The 23,210-nt window shown below is 38.3% G+C and overlaps 1 protein-coding gene across 9 annotated transcripts in view; it reads left to right on the top strand.

Moving 5' to 3' along the window:
* The window catches only part of ZNF385B (zinc finger protein 385B), a 177,624-nt gene that overhangs the window by 43,109 nt on the left and 111,305 nt on the right, over window positions 1–23,210 (top strand). The window contains exon 1 of one of the 9 annotated variants that reach the window (XM_061454675.1): window positions 1,467–1,953. The exons of 7 other annotated variants lie outside the window; for them this stretch is intronic. Coding sequence is in view for 1 of the 2 variants with exons in the window: in XM_061454661.1 (XP_061310645.1) it covers window positions 1,929–1,953 (25 nt within the window). In the remaining variant the exon portion in view is untranslated. Of the gene's footprint in view, window positions 1–1,466; window positions 1,954–23,210 lie in introns of those variants that run through there. One more of the 9 variants, XM_061454661.1, reaches the window with a different exon arrangement.

Here is a 23,210-nt window from a genome sequence, read left to right as displayed (position 1 = left end):
AGAGATTATCAGACCAGTTATTTGTCTGTAGCCTCCACTTCATTCTCTAGGAGGTAGGGAGCACATGAATGAGATTTGTAAGCAAACAGATGAAGTATGTGACTAGTATGGAAAAAAGCGGTTTATGGAGGGGTGGTGGTTTGCATGGAGTGGGGAAGGGTTTCAAAATAAAATTGGCTACCCCAGTAGGCAAGCTTTGCTCTCAGCTTGCACAAATATTTTCTTGTATCAAAATTCTCTGCAAAATTCCTTCTCTGAGAGTTTTACCTCTTTCAGGGGCAGCTATGCTGTTGTAAAGAACTAGCATTTAAGACATCAGATAAACAGATGTTCTAGAGTCTAGGACAAAAATACAGCTGCTCAACAGCCATGACTTCCAGCTGAGAGCATCTTCAGGAGTGGTGAGGTAGCAACTTCTGCTCAGGCTGGGGCGTCTCCCTTATAATTTAAACAGCCTGGAGAGCTGCTGAAATCAGTTGAGTTCATGTTGCTCTAAGGATTTCTTCTTCACTATCTCTTTGAAGGTTGTGATCCGTGGTTTACAGGTATAGACAGCTGAGATGAAAAGGTATCTGTCAATGCAGAGCCATCGCTGTTGGAAATTCAAACTGAATAAAAGTGATTTCTGGTTTTAAAATGACTGAAAAAATATCAAGTCAAATTTGTTTATTATTTTTCTCTTGCAAAAGTGAAACATTAAGTGTCCTATCTGTGATCAGATCCTGCCAAAATGTCTCTCATAGTTGTTAGTTGTCTCATGACACAGTAGTATATTTGCATAATTGTGCAGGTATTATAATAAAAACTCCTGCGCCTTTCTATTCCTTTGCAAACTTAACCTAGTCGTGATTACATCTGGTTCTTATTGTACTGTGTATCTCTGTGGGTGTGAGTATGCACAGAGACGCATGCCCTCTTACCTTTTTTGGGCAAGAAAACGTATGGAGTACCCGAAAAAAGATTTACATAGTGGGAAGCCTGTGTGGGAGTACTACAAGCATGAACTTAATAAGCCACAGAGATTTTTCATAGTAATTAAAAATTATTGTTGTTTTAAAGGACAAATGTACTGGTCCTGTAATGTCATGGTTTTAGTTATTGTTTTTTTTTGTACAAATGCTTAATCTGCTGGACTGTACAGATCTCTACTGGGTCAGTATTCTGAAATTTTTAATCCAAATATTTATGCTTCTCTTTAATACCTATTTGTTTATGTATCACAGACTTTGTCTATTATGTGGTTAAAAAGTACTTATTTCTTCATTTGCATAATTGCAAATTAATCTTACTTAGAAAAGCTGTGAGGAATCATTAATTTTTATTGGAGGATTTTCTTCCAGTAACGAACCTCATCACAATACAGGCTACTGATTTTTCCCCTGTCTCGTGTTCATTGTAGAAAAGACAGAGCTATTTTTAACATTTACACAGTCTAGATGGATGATTCTTCGTTCTGTGTGGTTTGGAGCTGAATCTGTAGAGCCTTTCATAATTGTATCTTTCTTTTTTTTTCCTGATGGTTTGTTTGAATTTGATCACTGTAGCTGATTCCATGCATTGATAATGAAAGCTTGGGTTGCCTGTTTCTCAGCATAAATTCACCTCAGACTTCTACTTTGACAGTGCTCTGTGTTTCGGTACGCATGAAGATACAGAACTGAAATTGCTTTGCTTTCTTTACAAATGACTCAGAGTGTGCTTGTCCTTCCTTAAAATGTTGCCAGCGTGTGAAGGATTTTCAATGAGCAATGCAATAAGCCGGCATCTGGGAAGGTTTGAGGCTGCACTGGTATAACAGTGTACTGTCACACAGTTGATCAGGGCTGGAGCCAAGTCTCTGTAGCAGCGTAGATCATATTGGTCACATACTGGAAGTTTTGTTTATGTAACTTGGTTGCTGTTTAAGCTGCTTAAATAGTATTGCCATAATGTGGAGTGGACTTCCCAGTAGAGGTGAGCATGATTTTTATTACTAAACTTCACTGAATTTCTCTCTGATATGATATTAAGAGTGGATGTTTATATCTTTGGCATTATTTCTGTGTGCATGTTGTTTGTGTTTCAGTTATTCCAGTGGGAAGGTTAAGAAAAATGGCAAGGCATATAATGCATGTTTTTCTTCTTGTCTTATTTCAGTATTTAAAGTAACTCTAAATATGTGGTAAGCTCCCTTTCATTGCTTGCTGTTTGCAGAGGATATCTTTCCAGTAGGTGACTTTCTATGCATTTTAAATGGTTTTGGAATGTGTCAGTGAAGCTGTATTATTGTTATGGAAAGAAGCTAATTGACAGTGTGACTAAATACCTCTTACCAGAGCTTGCTTTCTGCCGTGTTAAATCTCAAATTATAGTTATAATGATACGTAAAATGCAAGAGCTGTTGGATTCTCCAGATAAACTAAGAAAGTACAGAATGCAATAAACTGCATATATCTTGCATATGTCTGTCATTGTTAATATTAAAAGTTATGACCTGTCATGCCAGGACAGCTTCCAGTAATTCATTTGCACTGACAACTTGCTTTGAGAAGGGTATAAAATTACTGACGCTTCTCCCTAATCAGTTAAATTTGAGATTTAGTGCAGTAAGTTTTATTTAAGGGAACAGATAGTGTGCTAAAGGTAGCCACAAAGTTCTAGTAGTAAATCTTTAAGCTCGAAAGAAGCATTATCATGAACTAAATAGACTTTGTACTGATGTATTTTTAAAAAAGTCTTTTATTGAGAATTTCACCTATAGCAGAACACACACACACAAAAAATAGTTCAGCTGAGTTACTTATTAAACACATTGGCAGAACAGGAATGCTTAGATTGTGGTGAGACCTGCTATGATTATATTTGCATTTTCTGATAGTAATTTCCATTATAAAAGGAGGAAAGATGCTAAAAATATTTATTAAACTGTTTTGCTTGCTTGCTATAGAAATGTCTTTGCTTACTATGTAAAGACTGCTGTGGTTTTTTTTTATGAGGAACTAGGACAGCTCATGCATTTTCCTGCTAAATATATTTATGAGGCAGCTGTTTTATAGCTTTCAGCTCTAAAGTTATAGATAAGTGTGTATTTGTTTGACAGAAGATTCGAGAATTTCCATTTACTGCCAGTACATGTAAAGCTTGGCTAAGCAGACTGCATCAGGAGCACACACCATTTGTATTAGCCAATCTGTCTTTGCAAGTCCCAGGGCCACTATCTAGCTAGAAGCCACTGTGTGCTTTTGAAAGCATGAAATTAGTTTTATACTGAGCACATGGTTTCTCATTTAGCAGTTCTTTTTATGGTAATGGTCAATTTATGGTTCAGTGCCAGAATTTTGGTGTTCTGTCAAAGCTGATAGCTTCTGCTAAGGTGTTCTTTGGAGATAAAAACCAACCAGACAAACCCCAAAACAACATCTCCCCCACATTCACATCCCCCCCCCCCAACCCAAAAAACATAACCCAGCAAAAATGCAGTTTGTGGTGGGGATCCTAGGGAGACCCTAATAAAGGAAAATTCTCCCCAGTGACTTAAACTCTTAAACTACTTGTATTTCTGATAGCATTTTGGAGTTACTTTGTTGCAGTTTTTCAGATAACATTTGCAAGCATGTTTGTCATTCATGCCGTAAATATTTTAAATTCATTGTCACCTTCTTACACTTCATAGGGTTTTACAACCACTTTGCAATAAGCTTTTTTCGATGACATGGAAAATTACTGTCCGTCAATGCTAATTTGCTTTGTGTGTGTACTTAATGACCAAGGACAAAATACACTCAAAACATGTACATGAAGCACCCCAAACGTTCAGGAGAGATGCTTTTTAGAGAGCAATTTTAGACCATGTTACAAACTTTGCTCTTTCTTTGGAAATCTGTAGAAGTCAAAATCAGTTGTTGGCAACTACTTTTCTAAAACCTTTAATACATATAATTCATAAATTGATGAGCCATCACTTTTTACACTTGATTCATTCTTGGAAGAGGGCATTCTAAAATATGCAAAGTTTCACCTCAGCATGGGGAAGAACTTTACGTACAGGGTGACAGAGCACTGGAACAGGCTGTCCAGGGAGCTTGTGGAGTCTCTGGTGGTGGTCAAAACCTGCCTGGACACATTCCTGTGTAACCTGCTTTAGGTGGCCCTGGCTTGGTAGGCGGGGGTTGGACTAGACAATCTCCAGAAGTCCCTTTCAACCCAATGATTCTGTGGTTCTGACTCAGTCAGAACTGTTCCCTCACCAGCAGCTGTCCTTAGTGAAAGACTAACATTGTGCATCATCAGGCTTTGCTTGGGTTACTTTGTCCAGCATGCATCACTCCCTCTTGTACATTAGGTAATTTTAAATTGTGTTGTTTTTAATATAGGCCCCTATAATTCTGACTTGGTCCTACAATAAGGATTTTATTTTATGGTACAAAGTTTGCCTCTTTGCTCAGTTCTGTCTGCAAGGGGTAAAATTTGACTTTGCATTTTGTGTGGAAGATATTGTGAGCTCTAGAACTGGGAATGTTTCTCTCAAGTGCTGAGAAGAGGTTCTGAGAAGCTACTGATAGCGCTTTCCTGGGAAAGAAGAAGCTGCAGGCCATAGCTTCTAGAAGCTTACTTAAGACAGTGTACCAATTTCTTACTATTCCATCATCATGCAGGAGGAAGAGAAGTAGAAGCTATGGTGATTACTGCCCTTCGTCAAAGACACCTAGGTGCAGCAGAGTATCACTTCAACAAAGCTCCATTCTCAAAGCCATGTTGTTCTGGATCATCCTGTAGTCATGAAATAGATGTACACCGAGATGGTTTTTTATACAGTTGTTTTGTTGTTTTTTTTAAAAAAAAAAGTGCTGTTATTTTAGGACCTTTGAATAATTCTTTTCTTGCTATTCTTCAGTGTGTGTTTAAAGGCTACCAGGCAGAAAATATTGTTACAAACATTTGGAAAACAATGCGTGACATGTCACTACCATGACACATAAAACTTGTTTTATTCCTTCAAGTGCTTGAGCTAGAATACATTTCCTTGTCCGTTAATTCTTTCTGGGACTCTTTTTATCCATGCTTTTTACTGCTATGAATACAAGCTTGTCACATTTCAAGCAGGCTAGTCCTTTGTTCAAAGATGATGTTGTTTGTAAGGTGCTTTCAGCTTCGAAGATCTTGCATCCTCTTCCCAGTGTCCTTACTGCTGCATATTTCCCCTCCTGCTGTTTCATATTGGTAGGTAAAGTGAGAAGCAAGTTCTTGTGTGTTTGTTACACTGGACAAAACCACTTCCTGGTAGGGAGCTCTACTGTTTCAAGAGCTATTTCTGAATCAGATTGTCAATTATCACCCAGCACTGCAATTTTAATTTCTTGTCCTTTAGAAAACATCAGTGTTCATGTATGGTGATCTTCTGCAGTGTGAGAGCATTTGGGGATTAGCAGCTTCACTACTGCAAGGTTACTTACAAGGTCATTTTGAATGATACTGTAAGCTAAGAGGAAAAAATGATTGAGGAAGTGGTATGGGGCTGTGAGCAATTCCATGTTGATCACTTGACTTTGGGACCCAAGTCTAGCCAAGCTCTTTGTGGAAATCTTGAATTTGCCTTATTTAGTGAAGGTCACTGATGATTCCTGCCAGAGGAGGTGAGTAAACTGGGAACTGTAGCTTACTGTGACAGCCCTGTTGAAGCCCTACTGCTGAAGCTGGCGTTCATGTATGTTTTTCCCTGTCTATAGGCCAAAGAGCAAGCAGAGATGTTCTGGAGGTCTCATCCAGAATGCTCAGCCAAGAAATTGTGTCTTTCTTTTCATGTGTTTTCTGTTGGATTCTCAGCAGTGCTCATAACATGACCAAACGAAGGAAGGGCAAATGAACCGAGTAACTTCCTCTTTCATGTGTGCTTTTTGTTCCTTTAAGAGGATATTTTTCTTAATATTTTAATTTTTTCTTTTTTGGAAGTGAGGAAAGCAGGGTGCTTTTTGATCTGCATGGGTGCAAGGAGAGTACTTTTATATTGACAACAGCAGTTAGGGCAAAAGAAAGGCTAAATTCCTTAGACTTGGGCCTATCCTGGAAAAGCTTTTTGTCTGTGACTGAGCACTGAAGGTCTCAGGAGGGGATAAGGAAGTCTTCTTAATGCTCTGTGAACAGAGAAATACAGCTTCTACAAAGGACCAAGATTTTCTAAGTCGCATAGTGTGTCGTATAGGAGCTACCTGAGGGAAAGGCGAAAGCTCAACGGACAAAACTTTCTGGTAGGCAACTTGTGAAAGTGTCAGATTTTTGACTGGACAAGAATTTGTGGTATGATGCATTTGGTGCATATGTGGTGGTTCTGGATCTTGTCTGATGCAACCCCCATAATTATATGAAATAACCCCCATTTTCAAGAAGGGGAAAATGGATGACCCAGGGGACTAAAGGCCAGTCAGTCTCACCTCTGTGCCTGGCAAAATCTTGTAACAGATTCTCCTGGAAGGCATGCTAAGGCATATGAAAAATCAACAAGGTGTTTGGTGACAGCCATCACTAAGGGGAAATCCTGCCTGACCAATTTGATAGCCTTCTACGATGGGGCTGCAGAGCTGATGGACAGGGGTGGAGCAGTTGATGTCATCTACCTGGACTTGTGCAAAGCGTTCAACACTGTCCCACATAACATCCTTGTCTCTAAATTGGAGAGACATCAATTTGATGGATGGACCACTCGGTGGATAAAGAACTGGCTGGATGGCCGCACACAAAGAGTTGTGGTCAATGGCTCAGTGTCTGGCTGGAGACCAGTAACGAGTGGCATCCCTCAGGGATCGGTGTTTGGAGCGGTCTTGTTCAACAACTTTGTCTCTGCTCACATCAGTTTGTACTCTGGAATTCTCTTTAGTTATTTTTTAAATCTACATGCACATATACTACATAGAAGTACATATATCCCTATAAAATGTCATAAATTTAAATTCCACTGATTTAACCCATTAGACAAAAGACTAATAACCAAATAATTCTGAAAAATCAAATCATGCCTCAACCAATGCTTTTAATAATGGATTAAGTTATTTCTCTACCTTGGAAGCCTAATCATGAAGAAATAGGCCTTGAATCAGTTCCATATGCCCATAAACTGCAAGCAGAACTTGATATTTTCTTTTTCAGTTCCGTATTAGTGTATTGTGCTTATTTTGAGTATCCCCTTGGGATATGTTGCCTGGCAAAATCTTGGAGGAGATTCTCCTGGAAGACACACTAAGGCACATGAAAATCAACAAGGTGCTTGGTGACAGCCAGCATGGCTTCACTAAGGGGAAATCCTGCCTGAACAATTTGGTGGCCTTCTGTGATGGGGCTACAGAACTGATGGACAGCGGTAGAGCAGTTGATGTCATCTACCTGGACTTCAGCAAAGCGTTCAACACTGTCCCACATGACATCCTTGTCTCTAAATTGGAGAGACATCAATTTGATGGGTGGACCACTCGGTGGATAAAGAACTGGCTGGATGGCCGCACACAAAGAGTTGTGGTCAATGGCTCAATGTCTGGCTGGAGACCAGTAACGAGTGGCATCCCTCAGGGATCGGTGTTTGGAGCGGTCTTGTTCAACAACTTTGTCGCTGACATGGACAGTGGGATTGAGCGTGCCCTCAGCAAGTTTGCCGATGACACCAAGCTGTGTGGTTCGGTTGATACCCTGGAGGGAAGGAATGCCATCCAGAGGGACCTCAACATGCTTGTGAGGTGGGCTGATGCCAAGCTAGAGGTTGGGCAGAGAAGGGATTCAGAGCAGCCCTGCAGGGAAGGACTTGGGGCTGTTGGTTGATGAGAAAATGAACATGAGCAGCCAACTGTATCCTGGGCTGCATCAAAAGGAGCGTGACCAGCAGGGCGAAGGAGGTGATCCTGCCCCTCTACTCTGCTCTTGTGAGACCTCACCTGGAGTACTGTGTGCAGTTCTGGTGTCCTCAACATAAAAAAGACATGGAACTGTTGGAACAAGTCCAGAGAAGGGCCACGAGGATGATCAGGGGACTGGGGCACCTCCTGTATGAAGACAGGCTGAGGAAGTTGGGGCTGTTAAGCCTGAAGAAGAGAAGGCTGCATGGAGACCTCATAGCAGCCTTCCAGTGCCTGAAGGGTGCTGTAGGGTTGCTGGGGAGGGACTCTTCATTAGGGACTTTAGTGATGGGACAAGGGGTAACGGGTTAAAATCTAAACAGGGAATGTTTAGATTGGATCTAAGGAGGAAATTTTTTATTGTAAGGGTGGTGAGGCACTGGTATGGGTTGCCCAGGGAAGCTGTGAATGCTCCATCCCTGGCAGTGTTCAAGGCCAGGGTAGACAGAGCCTTGGGTGACATGGCTTAGTGTGGGATGTCCCTGCCTATGGTAAGGGGGTTGGAACTAGATGATCTTAAGGTCCTTTCCAGCCCTAACTATTCTAGGATTCTATAATTCTATGATATCTGTGTTCAGGTAGTTAAAGGATGCTTCCAGGTCTAGAGACTTCTGAGGTGGTTGTGGTTATGTTCTTCTTTGTTTGTTTTGTTAGCTGTTTACTTGGGTAAAGTTTAGACTTTTACAGAGCTAGAAGACCGAGAGAGCAGGTCTCTAGGGTGCTGGTTTCCCTTCTGCTTTCTTCAGACATTCTGTAATAACATAATTTGAAGTCAGAACATATCACCTGGAAGTTTGTGACTTCCACCCAGCAGTTTCCATTTTCTTTCTTTAGGATAGTTTAAAGTAGAGGAAGCAGAGAGAGGATAAAGAGGGAAGAAAGCTGCCTTTCTGCTCAAACTGGATTAGAAGTTTTCACCTATGTGTGATCTCCTCTCATTCAGCCTAGAGTGTTTGCAATGATGACATCCTGAAATGTTTTATTTCTTAATAAGTAGAATGAAAGCATAGTTCTGGAACTCAACATGTAAATGCAAACAGAAAAGGAGGCTTTTTTTTTTTTTTAATCAGCAGAACATGCTTAAGTGGAACATGGAGAAAATAAAGAGGTAAGGAAGATTTCTAGGGTTTATAGTGGCATGTCTGGATAAAGAGTCACAAATCACTTCATCAAGAAAAAGCAGACTAGTTGGAAAGAACTGAAGATTATTGTTAGGAATTGCAATTAGTGTACTCTGTCCAGATTTGTTAATGTTGCCACTGAAGCGTGATATGTCTCTAGTAAGGTTCTGAATAGTAAGTCCATCCTCTAAAAGTAATCATTTGTAGCAACCTTTTTAAGGGAACATGAATAGCACTTGGCACCTGTGTACTCAGGTTATGTCTGAAAATAAGAATTAAGCTTTTCTGTCGCTTTGGCTGGTGAGCAGGGCACAGACTTTGAGAAAAGCCAAAACTGGAATACCAGAAGTTTATTTACTAGGGATTAAATCATAATGAAAACATCCTCAGTTTTTGTTGTTTGTTTTGTTTTTTTCTAGATATAATTACAAGGAAAGCTTATATGAAAGTAGTGTAGTACCAGACTTTCTCTTAGTAACTATTGATAGAAACAAGTGAAAATCTGGCAGAAACAAGTAAAAATATTGCTGTCCCTTCTTCATTTTGTTTGTCGTTTGCCAGCGCTTGCTCATTTTAGTAATTTATCATCTCTAGCAAGTATTTCTCCCTCAAGGGATTTTTTTTTTTTGCCTCTTTCCTCCTCATCAAAACTAACAAATCAAATGACTTTGTTTTAGAGATTACCTCAGATTACCATTGCTAGGAAAAATATATCTGAGTTGATGTTGTTCTCTTCATTTTATAGTAGACTTGTATTGTTATTGCATGGTCTCTAATTGTTGGTATCTTCCTGTAGGTAATGTTTCTCAACTGGACAAGGAAGCTTAAAATCCAAATCAATAAAGTAATCTACCAGCAACTAATGGATTGTCTGTAGTCTAGTTGTTTACTTAAATACTTCATAAATTCCCCCAATTTTAGGGTTTTTTTTTGTTGAAAAGAGGCAGTGTTTGGTACCTAGTGTTTCATACTGTTCATTGACAATTAATTCAGTTAAGAGGCAGAAACAGCCTGTTGCTCATTAAGTATGTCAGGATATGCACTAGCAAAAAAGTGGTAAAAATTAGAAAAGTATAACTTATGGAAAGATTAGTTTTGAAACATGTATCCAAAGTATTAAGTTATTACAAAAGAAATTTTAATTGACATGATTTCATGTGTGATTTGCTAATTACAGTATAGAATTGTAATATTTAATTTATAAAAAGATACTGGATTTGTAAACATTTTTCAAATAGCTTGATAAGCTTTTACCCAAAATTATCATGCTGTTCACAATGTGATATTTAATCATTGATCAAGCCCAAGTTTACTGAAGGCTTATGAGAAATGGGACAGAGCAGAATGAGCTATTGCAAGAATGGATAAAAGCTGGGGATTTCCATGTTCTGCAACCTAAATGTGTAGCTTCTCCTCATGCTTTTTTTCATGAACATGCACACTAGTTGGAAGGATGGTAGTGGGCTTAAATGGGTGGTGACAAGGAAGAGATTTGGGTTTAGAGCTGAAGTATGCTGTACAGATTAAGTCAAGAGGCAGATGAAAATAAAAGGAAGGAATTTATGAATGCAGAAGGTGTTGCAGGATCCTGATACATGAAATGAATCAGCAACGTGGCTGAAGGGTGTTCTAGACTTTCCAAGAGCCAGCTACCTTTGCATATGCATTTTATCTGAGACTTTAGGGGTGCATCTAAGGTTAAATATTCATTTAAGTGTTCACAGATTGTTTGGTACGGTTCATGATTAGGAGTCTGAATTAGAGCAGAAAGAAAATACAACTTCTGGATCTTGAAAATTCTGTCTTAAAAAGGTTTCATTAAATGAAGATGAAAAGTAACTTGTTATGGGTCTGGAGATATGCCTAAAGAAATAATACTTGAGGAGTTAAATTTTTTTTGTTGTTGTTTTGTTTGGGTTTGTTTATTTATTTATTCATTCTGTTTTTTACTTTCTGCTAGGTTGATCGAGTCCCTTATTTTCCTGCCTGCAGAAAGTGAAGCTAATGCAAAGTGTGCAGTAGTGCAGTACTCTGCCCCAGAAGGTGGGGGATGCTAAAGCATCCCAGGGTTTTGCACCTATTTAACTGTGCTTGTAAACTGGAAGTGAAATTGGTCACAGCTGAAGAGACAAATGACTGGACATTAATTCTGTGCTGTACTTTGGGAGTTTTGAGTTTGTTGTTTAATTTAAGACTTTTTTTTAAATCTAGGAAACCTTGTGGACAAAATTTGTTTAGAGGAAGTGCACAATTAATCAGAAAACTAACTCTGAAGAAATGTACACACATTTTAATTTCTGAAGTATTTTGTGTTGCTTTGTATTTTTATAGCAAGATGCTAGTACTTGAATAAATATGGCATACCTCGCCTTTGTCTGTTTTTAGAAACCCAAATTAATATTGCAAACTGTTTTTATGCATAATAGGCATGATATTAATAAAACAAAATTCAAAAGGTTTAAAATATCTTTATAAATAATATTTTTTGGTCAGATTATTTAGTTTTTATTATGACTGTTTCAAGTAGAACTTCCAGCCACCTTTCCAGACTTTTTTGAAGAGATACTTAGAACTCTTTAATTGCTGATACAGGTTTCTTTAGATTATGGTCTTTTACATGCAAGAAATACGTTTGAAGGGCTGTTAATGTATTTAATACCAAGCATCACTGAAATTTGAAGACCTGTTTGAAATTGAAGTTACATATTTCAGTAGCATTTTATGTCAAGACTCCAGTGGCAGAAGGAAAGAGCAGGTTTTAGTAGACAGTGAACCTATCTGTTGCACTTTATTGCACTGAACATCTACTCTGGCAAAGACGGGCCATGTTTTCGATCATAATATGCTTATTTTCTGCTTAAATTCTTGGGAGGTGATGGAATGATAGGCATATACTTCCCGTCTTAGACTAAATGCAGTTATTTTTCTATCTTTTCACAGTTTTGCTTCAGAAATATTTGTTACTATAATCCAGACTTGAAATCGGTGGATCAATTGGGCAAATAAAGCCATCTATAATTTTAAATTTCTACTTTGTACTGCTTTCCTCATTTGAAAACCTGAGGTTGGTTTGACAGATAGTGAGCACGCTGCCCTGGCTGCTTCAAGTCTTCCCTTTGCTAGGTTCATGCAGTGCATCAAAGTTACTTCAACTGCTTTAAATAACCAAGATAAGAATCTTAATCACATAAATTGTTATGCATTAATTCAATAACTATGAGTGGAGAGCTGGAGTTTGTGTTCTTTCTGCTGGCTGCTGATTAGCAGGCTGTTCAGCTGACTGCTCAGGGTCTCGTCCATCCAGTATGGGGGTTCTCAGAACTGACAGCTGCCGACTACGCAGAAGGAAGCTGACCCAGCCCCTCTGGATGTTCCTTGTTTGTTCAACATGGTCCCTCTGTGGCAAAAACATGCTGCTGGAAAAATAAGGGTTTAGAAAGACTAAATGAGGTGCCTATGTGAAAGACAGGGAGCATGCATGGAGTCTGGGTGAAAAAATAGCAATTTTTAATCTGTCTTGAGTGGTCAAAAGCATGTAGCTCAAATGATAAATTCTAAAATGTGTCAAAATAGAAGCTTTTAGTAGGTAGTTGAGTGTGCGTAAGCTGCAAGAAACTGTGCTGCTGTAAATGTGCTACCTATCCCGAAGCTGAAATCCCTTTACTCACTATGTTATTTTCTGGGCTATCTATTTCATGAACATGTAGTTTATTGCCTACAGCAGCAACTGTATTGCAGACTTCAACTTTCTGGTGTTATGTAGTTGTTAGAGCAACAACCCGTAACAGCACAGACACACAGTGGGGCACTTTCTGCGGAACCACAATATTGTAGAAATGGTCTCTTTATTTATTTATTTTTTTTCTACTTTTTCGTTCTTTGTTCCTTGATCCTGTTGCTGAACATGAGTGGAATGTGACCGGACTGCTCTGGTGTAGAGCAAGCAGCTTCCAGAGTGAAGTCGAGTCTGAAGGGACATCTACCAATTAACTGAAAATAAATCTTGTTACACTAATCAAAGCAAACTTGTTTCGAGTAATCTCGAAGATAAATTTCTAAGGCATGTATGGTTTAACTTGACTCTTTTGGTATAAACAGAATCAGAATCAGTGCAACCACTGGGGCTCATAGACTCTGGGAACCAAAGAAATCACTGAGTCTTACCTTATCTACAATACCAGACAAAATAATCTCAAACACTAATTCCTTCAGTAGAAGATAGTAGTTTCCCTAACATGCCAGTGCTTGCTGTTAAATCCAATAAATCTGCAATTGAACTAGAATACAACATTTAGAGACACATCCAAGTTCAATTTAAGGATTTCAGGATGTGATGAATTTATTTGTTCCACTGTTGAATTGCTTAAATAACCCCTTACCTTTGCAGTTAAGAACTGCATCTTGCTGCCCGTTTTAATTTACTAATTACGAACTGGGAGGTACGTTTTCTTCCATACTATTAAAGAACCTCTCCTACTAGATAGATTCTCCTTTTAAAGTGGCAAGGAAGTTTGATTTAAATTCCAGCACTGTTTTTATTAAGCAGGCAATTACAAACACAGATCACGTAATATCTGAAATAATGTTACACCTGAATGTGATCTGAAATTCTTTTTTCTTTTAATGACATAGTTCACATCAGTGGTCTCGGTGAATCGACAATTTTGCATCTACAGTAGTGGACTGTTGGGCCCTGTTTTTTGAAGTCTGCAAAACATATTCTTAACAGTAACAAATACACTTTCAGCCAGAACTGAGTTCCTAAAGCTCTTTCTTAGGATCAAGTTAGGAGCATAATGCCAATACTCCTCAGGATTTTTCTGGACTTTTGCTGTGTTTTCTTCCAGTTAATTTTCAGCTGGCAGGGTCAAACAAATCTAAGTGAGCATTTGTGAAAAGACAGTCATTTTCCAGGTCAAAATACCTTTGCCACTGTAACAATTGTTTCATTGCTTTTGCAAATGCATGGAGCTTGATATCAATGAGGTGATTGGGGTGCCATAGCTTTAGTCTGATTTATTTTTTTTTATGTGTGTGCTTATCATTTCACCTAATTTTCTTTGTATTGACTTTTATCTAAGGACTTTTATCTAAAACACTACCCCCAGTGAAGACATACAGTCTTCTGCCCGTTTTCCTAATCAGCTTGTAGACATTGCCTATGTGATTTACCTGTCAGATGTTTACTGAGTTTGACCTCAAGTTTTTGAAACTAAGAGTATCTGTAATCTAACCATGTAAATAATTTATTGAATCATTTTTGGTACACTAGTACTAGTACCAGGAAAGCATGCCCATTAGCCGTTGTCTTTCCTCCACTGGGAGTCTTTGGAGACAATATTATGCAGTGGTATATTCAGACTACTGTTCTTGGGATGTCTTCAATTCCTATGGAGGCATGTCCCCAGCACTCACATACATCTATCCACAATGACTTCTTTCTGTAGTTTGTGGTAAGAGTGGAAGCACAGTGTAAGCATACTAATTCCTGCCTGTTTTACTTAAGGTAAAATGCATACAGTTTCTTAGAGTTCTGTTGCACAAAACTATTTTGACAAGATGTTGCTGTTAACAGGCTTGCTCTTAACCCTGTGTCTCTAATACCTAATATTAATATTTATAATACCTTGCAGGCTGTTTTTCAGGATTTCTGTCTCTAACTGTGCTGCCAGAATATGTGGGGTTTTTTGTTTGTTTTTTTTTGTTTGTTTTTTTTTTTTTTAATTTTTTTCTCCCTGAAACATTCCCCCACAGACTTAGGAATGAAAAAGCTCTGTGAATTTAAGTATTGCTTGCAAACTTGACCTTTATCTAAGTTCTTCTCACTCCTTCATCAGGATGACCCCTGATCCGTACATGTACCTGGATTTAGGATTTTGAGAGTGCTGTCTTCCGTGAATAAACACAAAAATACATGGGAGCTCTGTATTGTAAGAACTGAAAATCACAGCATGGTTTGAATTAAAAAGGAAATTATTTTGTAGCAGTACGTAAAGTGGCAACACTCAAGTGGAAGTAGAGTTCTCTGCGTGTCACTGAATATCTGGGAAGGTTGGTCACTCCTGAATTGTATGCTTCTTTCCTGCTGTGTAAGTCCTCCCTCTACTTACCCCTACTGAAGTTTAGTTACCCCAGGTTGGTTAATTTTTTCTGAAACATCATCTGGCACTTTAGACTAAATTGAAATTTTATGTAATCACATGGTAGCACTTTCTCCCCTTCTCATTTTTCTTTTAATGTCAGAGTTTATAAATGATTTATCTCTACAGCAAAGTAAAAAAACAGCAGAGTAAAAATGTGGTGTGCTTTCCTGCAACTTATGTTTCCTTAGCTTTCTTTTTCCTCCAAAGACAAACCTAATGTTGCTTATTCTGTGTCATGTTTGAGCTCTGAGAGTATCTGAGTATTTTGAAATACAGTTGTGGAAGTTGCTAGTAACTGCTTGAACAAAAAGACTTCTTTTTTTTTTTGGTAAATAAAAGGTTTATAGAATGTGAGACGTAAAGAAAATATTGTTGTCTGAGGTATTGAGCTTGGCTTCATTACTCTAAATTGACAACACAGAGAAGTATTTTTCCTCTTTTGTCATCCATCAGCAACATGTAATCTGAGGCTTCTGATCTTTGGCTTAAACTACTGTTAAGTTTTCATTATAAATGTGACACCCATTGGAGCAGAAGGCCTATCAGCAAATATTTATTAATGTTATCTTCTCCCAGAACCATTTGCATAGTAATTTCTTGCTTTATTCCTGTGCTTCTTGTTGTCAAATCTACAGTGCTTCTTTTCAGTCTCACCATAGGCTATGAAAATGATAATAAGGCTTGGAGAGGATGTAGAGAATGGAGTCTTAATAAAATGCCTTAATGAAAAATTGATATAATGAAGAATTCCTGCCATCCAATGAATGTCCAGTAAGGGAATCTTACCTACATGGGTACTGTAATACATGGGTACTGTATGTCTTGATTTGAAGATGAAAAAAATAATGTAACTGTTCAATTTAGCCTTGTAGCAAAAAGAAACTTTAAACAAGATTTTAGGTTACACTGTTGTTGTTCAATGACATCTTCAGCCTTGTCTTGGCATAGGACTGCTCATTTGTAAAGATGTTCATGAAAGGAGTTTTGTTCAGAGCTTGTTGTATTTTACGTTATAGTAATTAATGGAATGATTATTTAAATTGCAGGCATGTCTTACAACTTATCCCCAAAATTTAAAAATCTGAAACATAAATGCGTGCAGACAGAGTAAATTGGAAGAAGAGCATGGTATAGAAACAAGAATTATGCTAAAGTCAGATGGTTTTCTTGATGTTCCTCATGAAAATGAATGTTTTGGCAATGCTTCATTATATCATACTAGAAGAATGGCTAACGTATGAACAAGAACAGGCAGAACATCCTCCTGAATATTAATCTCTTTTGCTGCATATTAAATTTGTGGGTTCCTGTAGGACAGTCTTTGGCTTGGGCAAGGTTGGGATTTTTTGTTTGGTTGGGTTTTGTTTCATAATGGGCTACACAGACTGCAGCTGATATGTTAAGGAGGCAGCTATAAAAAAATTGGTATCTTTCCTTATACCAGTTGCCATTTTCTTTCCATGCCTTGCAAGGAAAACTCAGCCATGAGGGCATTTGATTTTGAAAAGGAAGAATGATTTAATGAACCCTTCTCAGAAAACGAGTTATCTAACAAGCTACAAAGAGTGAGATAGAAGATGTCAGAGACCTAGCTCCGTATCTGGTGTTGTGATGCTTGTCACATATGCCCAGGTTTTCAGCAACCCAGTACCACATCCTTAATGTTAAACAAGGAGAGTCCAAATGTTATGATTGCTGAATCTGAAACTTCTGTTATACTTCAACTGAAATATAAATAATGCAGTTATGTAAACTTGGAGCTTTTTAACAAGGATTTGTAAGCTGTTCACCATAATCAGTGTCCTTGTACACTGCCTGTTCATTCTTTTGATCTGTCAAATGCTGTTAAACCAGTTTTTGATTTGGAGATGTTGGAGTGGTGTAAAACATTTGGTTCCTATATCATAGATAAATGGCATGTAAGTATCTACAAGAGACTATCAAGGAAGTTAGAGTGACCGCTGATAGGGCTAAGTGGTACATCTGGGATGGCACAGTAATTGGAAGGAGCTAGTAGCAGGATGTTTTCCTCCAAGTTTGGCACCTATTTCTCCGTGCTTAGAGGGGAAATTGAATTTCTTAGTCATAGGTTTTTGCTGTATAAATTCTCTTTTCAGTTGTTTATTTGATAATTGAATGGCTAATTTTATATTGCTGGGTGAAGGAAATTTAGCTTTGTTAAGGTGTTTTCTGATGTGTGCAACTGAACCATTTCCTAAACATTCATTTTAAAAAAGTATTTTTTCTTCATTTTATGTATATCAAATTTAAGAGCAAGAGCTCACATGTTCATTTTTCAGTGCTACATGAACAAAGATGTGTTGAAAGGCTCAGTGAATTAGTGACTTTAAATGACTTGGCGATCCTTAAATGGAAGGGTTTACAGAAATACACTAATTCTGATTTTTGTTTTCCCATTATGGAACTGTCTTTGTCTTAAGCCACTTCCTTGGAGAGAATAAGCTTTAGGGTTGGTGTTTTTTTTCTCCTTCTCATGACTTGCCTGGTTTTATGCTGAGTGGTCCTGCTTATGGAAAATATAAGTGACTTCTTTTTCTTTGGTAGGCAACTTGAATGTAGTCTTCTCAATTTTTGTGAAACAAGCCAAGGTATATGTCTGGCTTTGCTCAAGGTAGTGAGCACTTGGGGTAAGCTGGGAAAGTGTTTCAGGAAACACGCTTCTTGCAGGAACAGGACTCACTTTTCCATTGGGTGGAAAAGTAGCAATATCAGCTGGAGTCATTAATATCATTGTCTTTAGGGGTGCCTGTAGCTGGTCTGCCTACTTTCCCAGAATGGGACACTGAAGCCAGTAAATAAGGCAATAAAGTATTTCACAGGTAATAAATCTCATATACCAAAAGAAAATAAGATCTAAGGAGTTCTAAGAACACAGTTCTTTTAAATGTTAGGAGACTGAGGTCATATAGAAAGGGCATGGATAAAGAAAAACTGCTATTTTTATAGGAGGTGGTGAAGATTGTATCACAGGAAACTTCTGAAATGCTTTTAAATATTACAATAATGAAAGAAACAGAAAAAGGAAGTAATTTCTAAGCAATGTCTGAAAGTGAAAACACTTGAAGTATGAGAATGTAACTCAAGGAATTACCTTAGTGCAAGAGCACAGAATCATAAAATAGTTAGGGTTGGAAAGGAACTTAAGATCATCTAGTTCCATCCCCCCTGCCGTGGGCAGGGACACCTTATGCTAAATCATATCACCCAAGGCCTCGTCCAAGCTGGTCTTGAACACTGCCAGGGATGGAGCATTCACAACCTCCCTGGACAACCCATTCCAGTGCCTCACTACCCTAACAGGAAAGAATTTCCTCCTTATATCCAATCTAAACTTCCCCTGTTTAAGTTTTAACCCGTTACCCCTTGTCCTATCACTGCAGTCTCTAATGAAGAGTCCCTCTCCAGCATCCCTATAGGCCCCCTTCAGATACTGGAAGGCTGCTATGAGGTCTCCACGCAGCCTTCTCTTCTCCAGGCTTAACAGCCCCAACTTTCTCAGCCTGTCTTCATACGGGAGGTGCTCCAGTCCCCTGATCATCCTCGTGGCCCTTCTCTGGATTTGTTCCAACAGTTCCGTGTCCTTTTTATGTTGAGGACACCAGAGCTGCACACAATACTCCAGGTGAGGTCTCACAAGAGCAGAATAGAGGGGCAGGATCACCTCCTTCAACCTGCTGGTCACGCTCCTTTTGATGCAGCCCAGGATACAGTTGGCTTTCTGGGCTGCAAGTGCACACTGAAGCCGGCCCATGTTCATTTTCTCATCAACCAACACCCCCAAGTCCTTCTCCGCAGGGCTGCTCTGAATCTCTTCTCTGCCCAACCTGTAGCTGTGCCTGGGATTGCTCCGACCCAGGTGTAGGACCTTGCACTTGCCATGGTTAAACTTCATAAGGTTGGCATCAGCCCACCTCACAAGCATGTTGAGGTCCCTCTGGATGGCATTCCTTCCCTCCAGCATATCAACTGAACCACACAGCTTGGTGTCATCAGCAAACTTGCTGAGGGCACACTCAATCCCACTGTCCATGTCAGCGACAAAGTTGTTGAACAAGACCGCTCCAAACACCGATCCCTGAGGGATGCCACTCGTTACTGGTCTCCACCCAGACATTGAGCCATTGACCACAACTCTTTGTGTGTGGCCATCCAGCCAGTTCTTTATCCACCGAGTGGTCCATCCATCAAATTGATGTCTCTCCAATTTAGAGACAAGGATGTCGTGTGGGACAGTGTTGAACGCTTTGCTGAAGTCCAGGTAGATGACATCAACTGCTCTACCGCTGTCCATCAGTTCTGTAGCCCCATCACAGAAGGCCACCAAATTGTTCAGGCAGGATTTCCCCTTAGTGAAACCATGCTGGCTGTCACCAAGCACCTTGTTGATTTTCATGTGCCTTAACGTGTCTTCCAGGAGAATCTCCTCCAAGATTTTGCCAGGCAACATATCCCAAGGGGATACTCAAAATAAGCACAATACACTAATACGGAACTGAAAAAGAAAATATCAAGTTCTGCTTGCAGTTTATGGGCATATGGAACTGATTCAAGGCCTATTTCTTCATGATTAGGCTTCCAAGGTAGAGAAATAACTTAATCTGTTATTAAAAGCATTGGTTGAGGCATGATTTGATTTTTCAGAATTATTTGGTTATTAGTCTTTTGTCTAATGGGTTAAATCAGTGGAATTTAAATTTATGACATTTTATAGGGATATATGTACTTCTATGTAGTATATGTGCATGTAGATTTAAAAAATAACTAAAGAGAATTCCAGAGTACAAACTGATGTGAGCAGAGAAGTGCTACCATCGTCAAAGCAGGGATAAATGATTTCAGTGAATTGCAATTAATTTAGTTGTGTGTATTCATAATGAGAGCATAAATTATTTGGTTCTCATTTCAGTTTATTTCCTGTTATGCCCAAGCAGAAGAAATATGCTTGGGAATATGCGGCATTCAAGACTACAGAATCTGGCATTAGTGGAAAAAACATGCTGGTTGAAGTCATTGAGCGATATGGGACACCTGGATGTGTTTCATAAAATGTCACTGTTATAGTGAATGCCCTTTCAATTGCGTTGAGATGTTTTGAGCACTTTTATGTGTGCATTTCTTCCTGTGTACAGGAGGAAACTTCATGGAAGGTTTTATGAAGTGAATGCATAATGGTACATGATATATTTGTGTGTGTGATGTGCATCAGGGCTTTAGATATAACAAATCTGTGTGTGTCTGTATCTTGTGTTTGTGGTATTGTGACTGAGTTGGGTTTTTTTCTTTCAGACTAGTAAACTTTATGGCCCCTATTAACCATCAAAGTCACTTTCATTTTTGTCAGTTGAGAATGATGACTTGGCTGTAGTTGTCAGCATCTTGTATGAAGTTCAAACTCATATTCCATTAGGAAAACTCTCTAGATAGTAGTCCTTGTGAGTGAAGATGGCTTCAGTTGAGGGACTGAATATTGCTGGGCATTTTTGTGATGCCTTTAAGGTGCCTAAAGGACTAAGATGATCCTTAGGTGCATATGTAAAGGCAGTGGCTGACTTCCTTCTTCCATATGTAAGATCAAGGCTTTCCTGCATCTCATAAAGTGCAAGAGATTGCAGAGCTTCTCTCATTATGTAAAATGACTGTCTACATGGTAACTCTTTTTCCTATGCTCCCAAATAAAACCTTTATCTCTACCTGCTGCTGTGAGTTGGAACATTGTGTAGATTGTTTTGAATGGGTATTTTAACATTATGCATAGTTCATAAAAATAAACTGATTTTTTTTTGCTTTCGTCTTTCCCAAATGTAGTAGTTAAGCATCATATCACTAAAATAGAAGCTAGTTAGGCTGACTTGCATCCATGGCAGGTGTTGCTGTCTATTCCTCAAACCCTTTTTCTGCTGTGTCAGTAAGCTTAGCCCACCAGTGACTGTTTAAGAGTGTGCACATGATTAGCACGCTGTGGTGGCATGCTGGTAGTTGATCCATTTATAGGGAGTGCCACCATTCTGAGTTTAGGAAAGATGAGCTGCTCTTGTTTACATAGCTTATTTGGATTTTGAATGTGTCCCATACAGTTGCCTCCAGATATCCACTGTCCCTCAATTATCTTCTCAACTCAGCAACTGATCAAAGGAGAATTACCGCTTGCAAAATTAGATCTGTGATAAAATGTTCCAGTGTAGCAGCGATCAAGTTGCCACTCCATGAAACTCAAGCTGAATCACTCCACGTTTATTATACAGAAGTGTTATGTACTGCTAAGCTTTTACACAAGAACAAATGCTAGATTATGTGGGCTGCCATCATGAATTAGTTTGTAAATTCTAAGTTGGATATACAAATCCACCTGTCCCATATTTACATTTCTGCATTTCAGCCTCTGAGATTTCTGAGAGGTTTGTAAAATTGTCTGTTGCCAAGCTGCTTTCTGCTGAGTACATCTCAAAGGTTTCTGTGGCTCACTTGTTTTGTCCAGTAGGAGTTTTGAAACAGTTTCTACTCCAGAAATGTGTTCCTGATTTCACTGTTCAAGATGGTAGTGTACAAAGAATAGAGTTGAAGAGCTTGCTACTTCTGCTTTTAGCCAGATTGGACTGTTTTCAAACACATGTGGAAAACATTAAACTATCCTAATGTATGAATATTAAATTGGCAGAAACCTGTATAATGTGGAATTATACAGATTGAATTAGGTCCTGAGTTTTGAGTCAATAGCTATATTAATTTGTGATAGAGTACAGTAATTACTAATATGATAATCTTATCAGATAAATGTGATATCACAGGACATGTTGGGTTACAATCTGTATTTTAAAATACCCTGTGGGTTTTGTGTAATAATGCAAGCCTCTATTCATCTGTGAGCATGCAGTGCACTTTTTTTTTTGTTTTTTTTCCTAAAAGCCATACTTCAAGTTACTGTTGGGGTAAAAGAAGAATTTACTGAAAACCTTCTGAAGATTCATTTCAATAATATGGATATTTGAATTATCAAGGCCAGAAAAACTCAAGGTAATTTATTTCAAAAGAAAGAAGAGGACTTCATTGCTGAAGTTTGCATTATATATTGAGATAACAGTTGTTACGTTTGCTGTATATTGATGTGAATGAAGTATGTAGCATTGCTAAGTGATTGTACCTGTGCAAGATACACCAAAATCTACATACGGCATGAGAAACTGTATTTGTATACTTTTCTAAATATTTCATGATCATCCTCTTTTCTTAATAAATAGCATCACATATATTGAAGTATACATTTTTTACAGTTACAGCTTTTTTCCCTCTTCATTTGAACCCAGAACATTCATAAAGCTTTGAATCCTTAAAATACTGGGTGAGCTTTTTTGAGAAGGGAAGGAGGGCAGAATTTCATTTGGTTGATGAACGTTTTCAGGCTTTTTGATTATGGTGGTGAAAATTAACTCATTATTTCCATAAAATTTATGTGATCACACAATTGTTGCTTTTATCACGATATACATTCCTATATAAAAAAAAAGTAAATTTATTCATGTGAATTATGCTGTGTTTTCACTTGAATTTACAAAGATTATCAGTACACTTTGCACATTTTCTGAATTCTTTTGCAAGCACTTAGGTAAATAATGGAAAGGTGAATAATTTAAGCAGGCACTTTATTATTACAGGTTATGTGCTATTGAAAAGATGGGAGAAATCCTCAAAGTAAACAAAACAACTTTGAATTAAATAATGCAAAGTTTCTACCTTTGATTGTATTTATTAAAGTTTACTTATTTTCCTCCCAAATTCTTACTTTTGGTATCTTAGGTTTATGGCAATAACTTCAGTATCCTGGCAAAAATGTTGTATGTTCTTATTGCATTTTGGTAGTCAGGGTTGTTGGCAGGCAGGCTCCTCAGAGGCAGAAAGCACAAGACAGTACTGATTTCCCAATTTACAGGGTGTTTGAAAACCAGGCTTAGAAAGTATGGGATCACAGATACAAAGAAACATAGGCCAAAATAAAGATTATGTAGAAAATACCTGATGCTCGTTATATAGCTTGTATATGTAGCTTTCTTGTATATGTTAGTTTTTCACAAACT

The sequence above is a fragment of the Pezoporus flaviventris genome, unplaced genomic scaffold, assembly GCF_033815535.1.
Source record: "Pezoporus flaviventris isolate CSIRO_AGI_PZ_B2104156 unplaced genomic scaffold, CSIRO_AGI_Pfla_v1 ptg000001l, whole genome shotgun sequence".
NCBI classification, from domain to species: Eukaryota; Metazoa; Chordata; class Aves; order Psittaciformes; family Psittacidae; genus Pezoporus; species Pezoporus flaviventris.
This window is presented reverse-complemented; position numbering and strand designations above follow the sequence as displayed.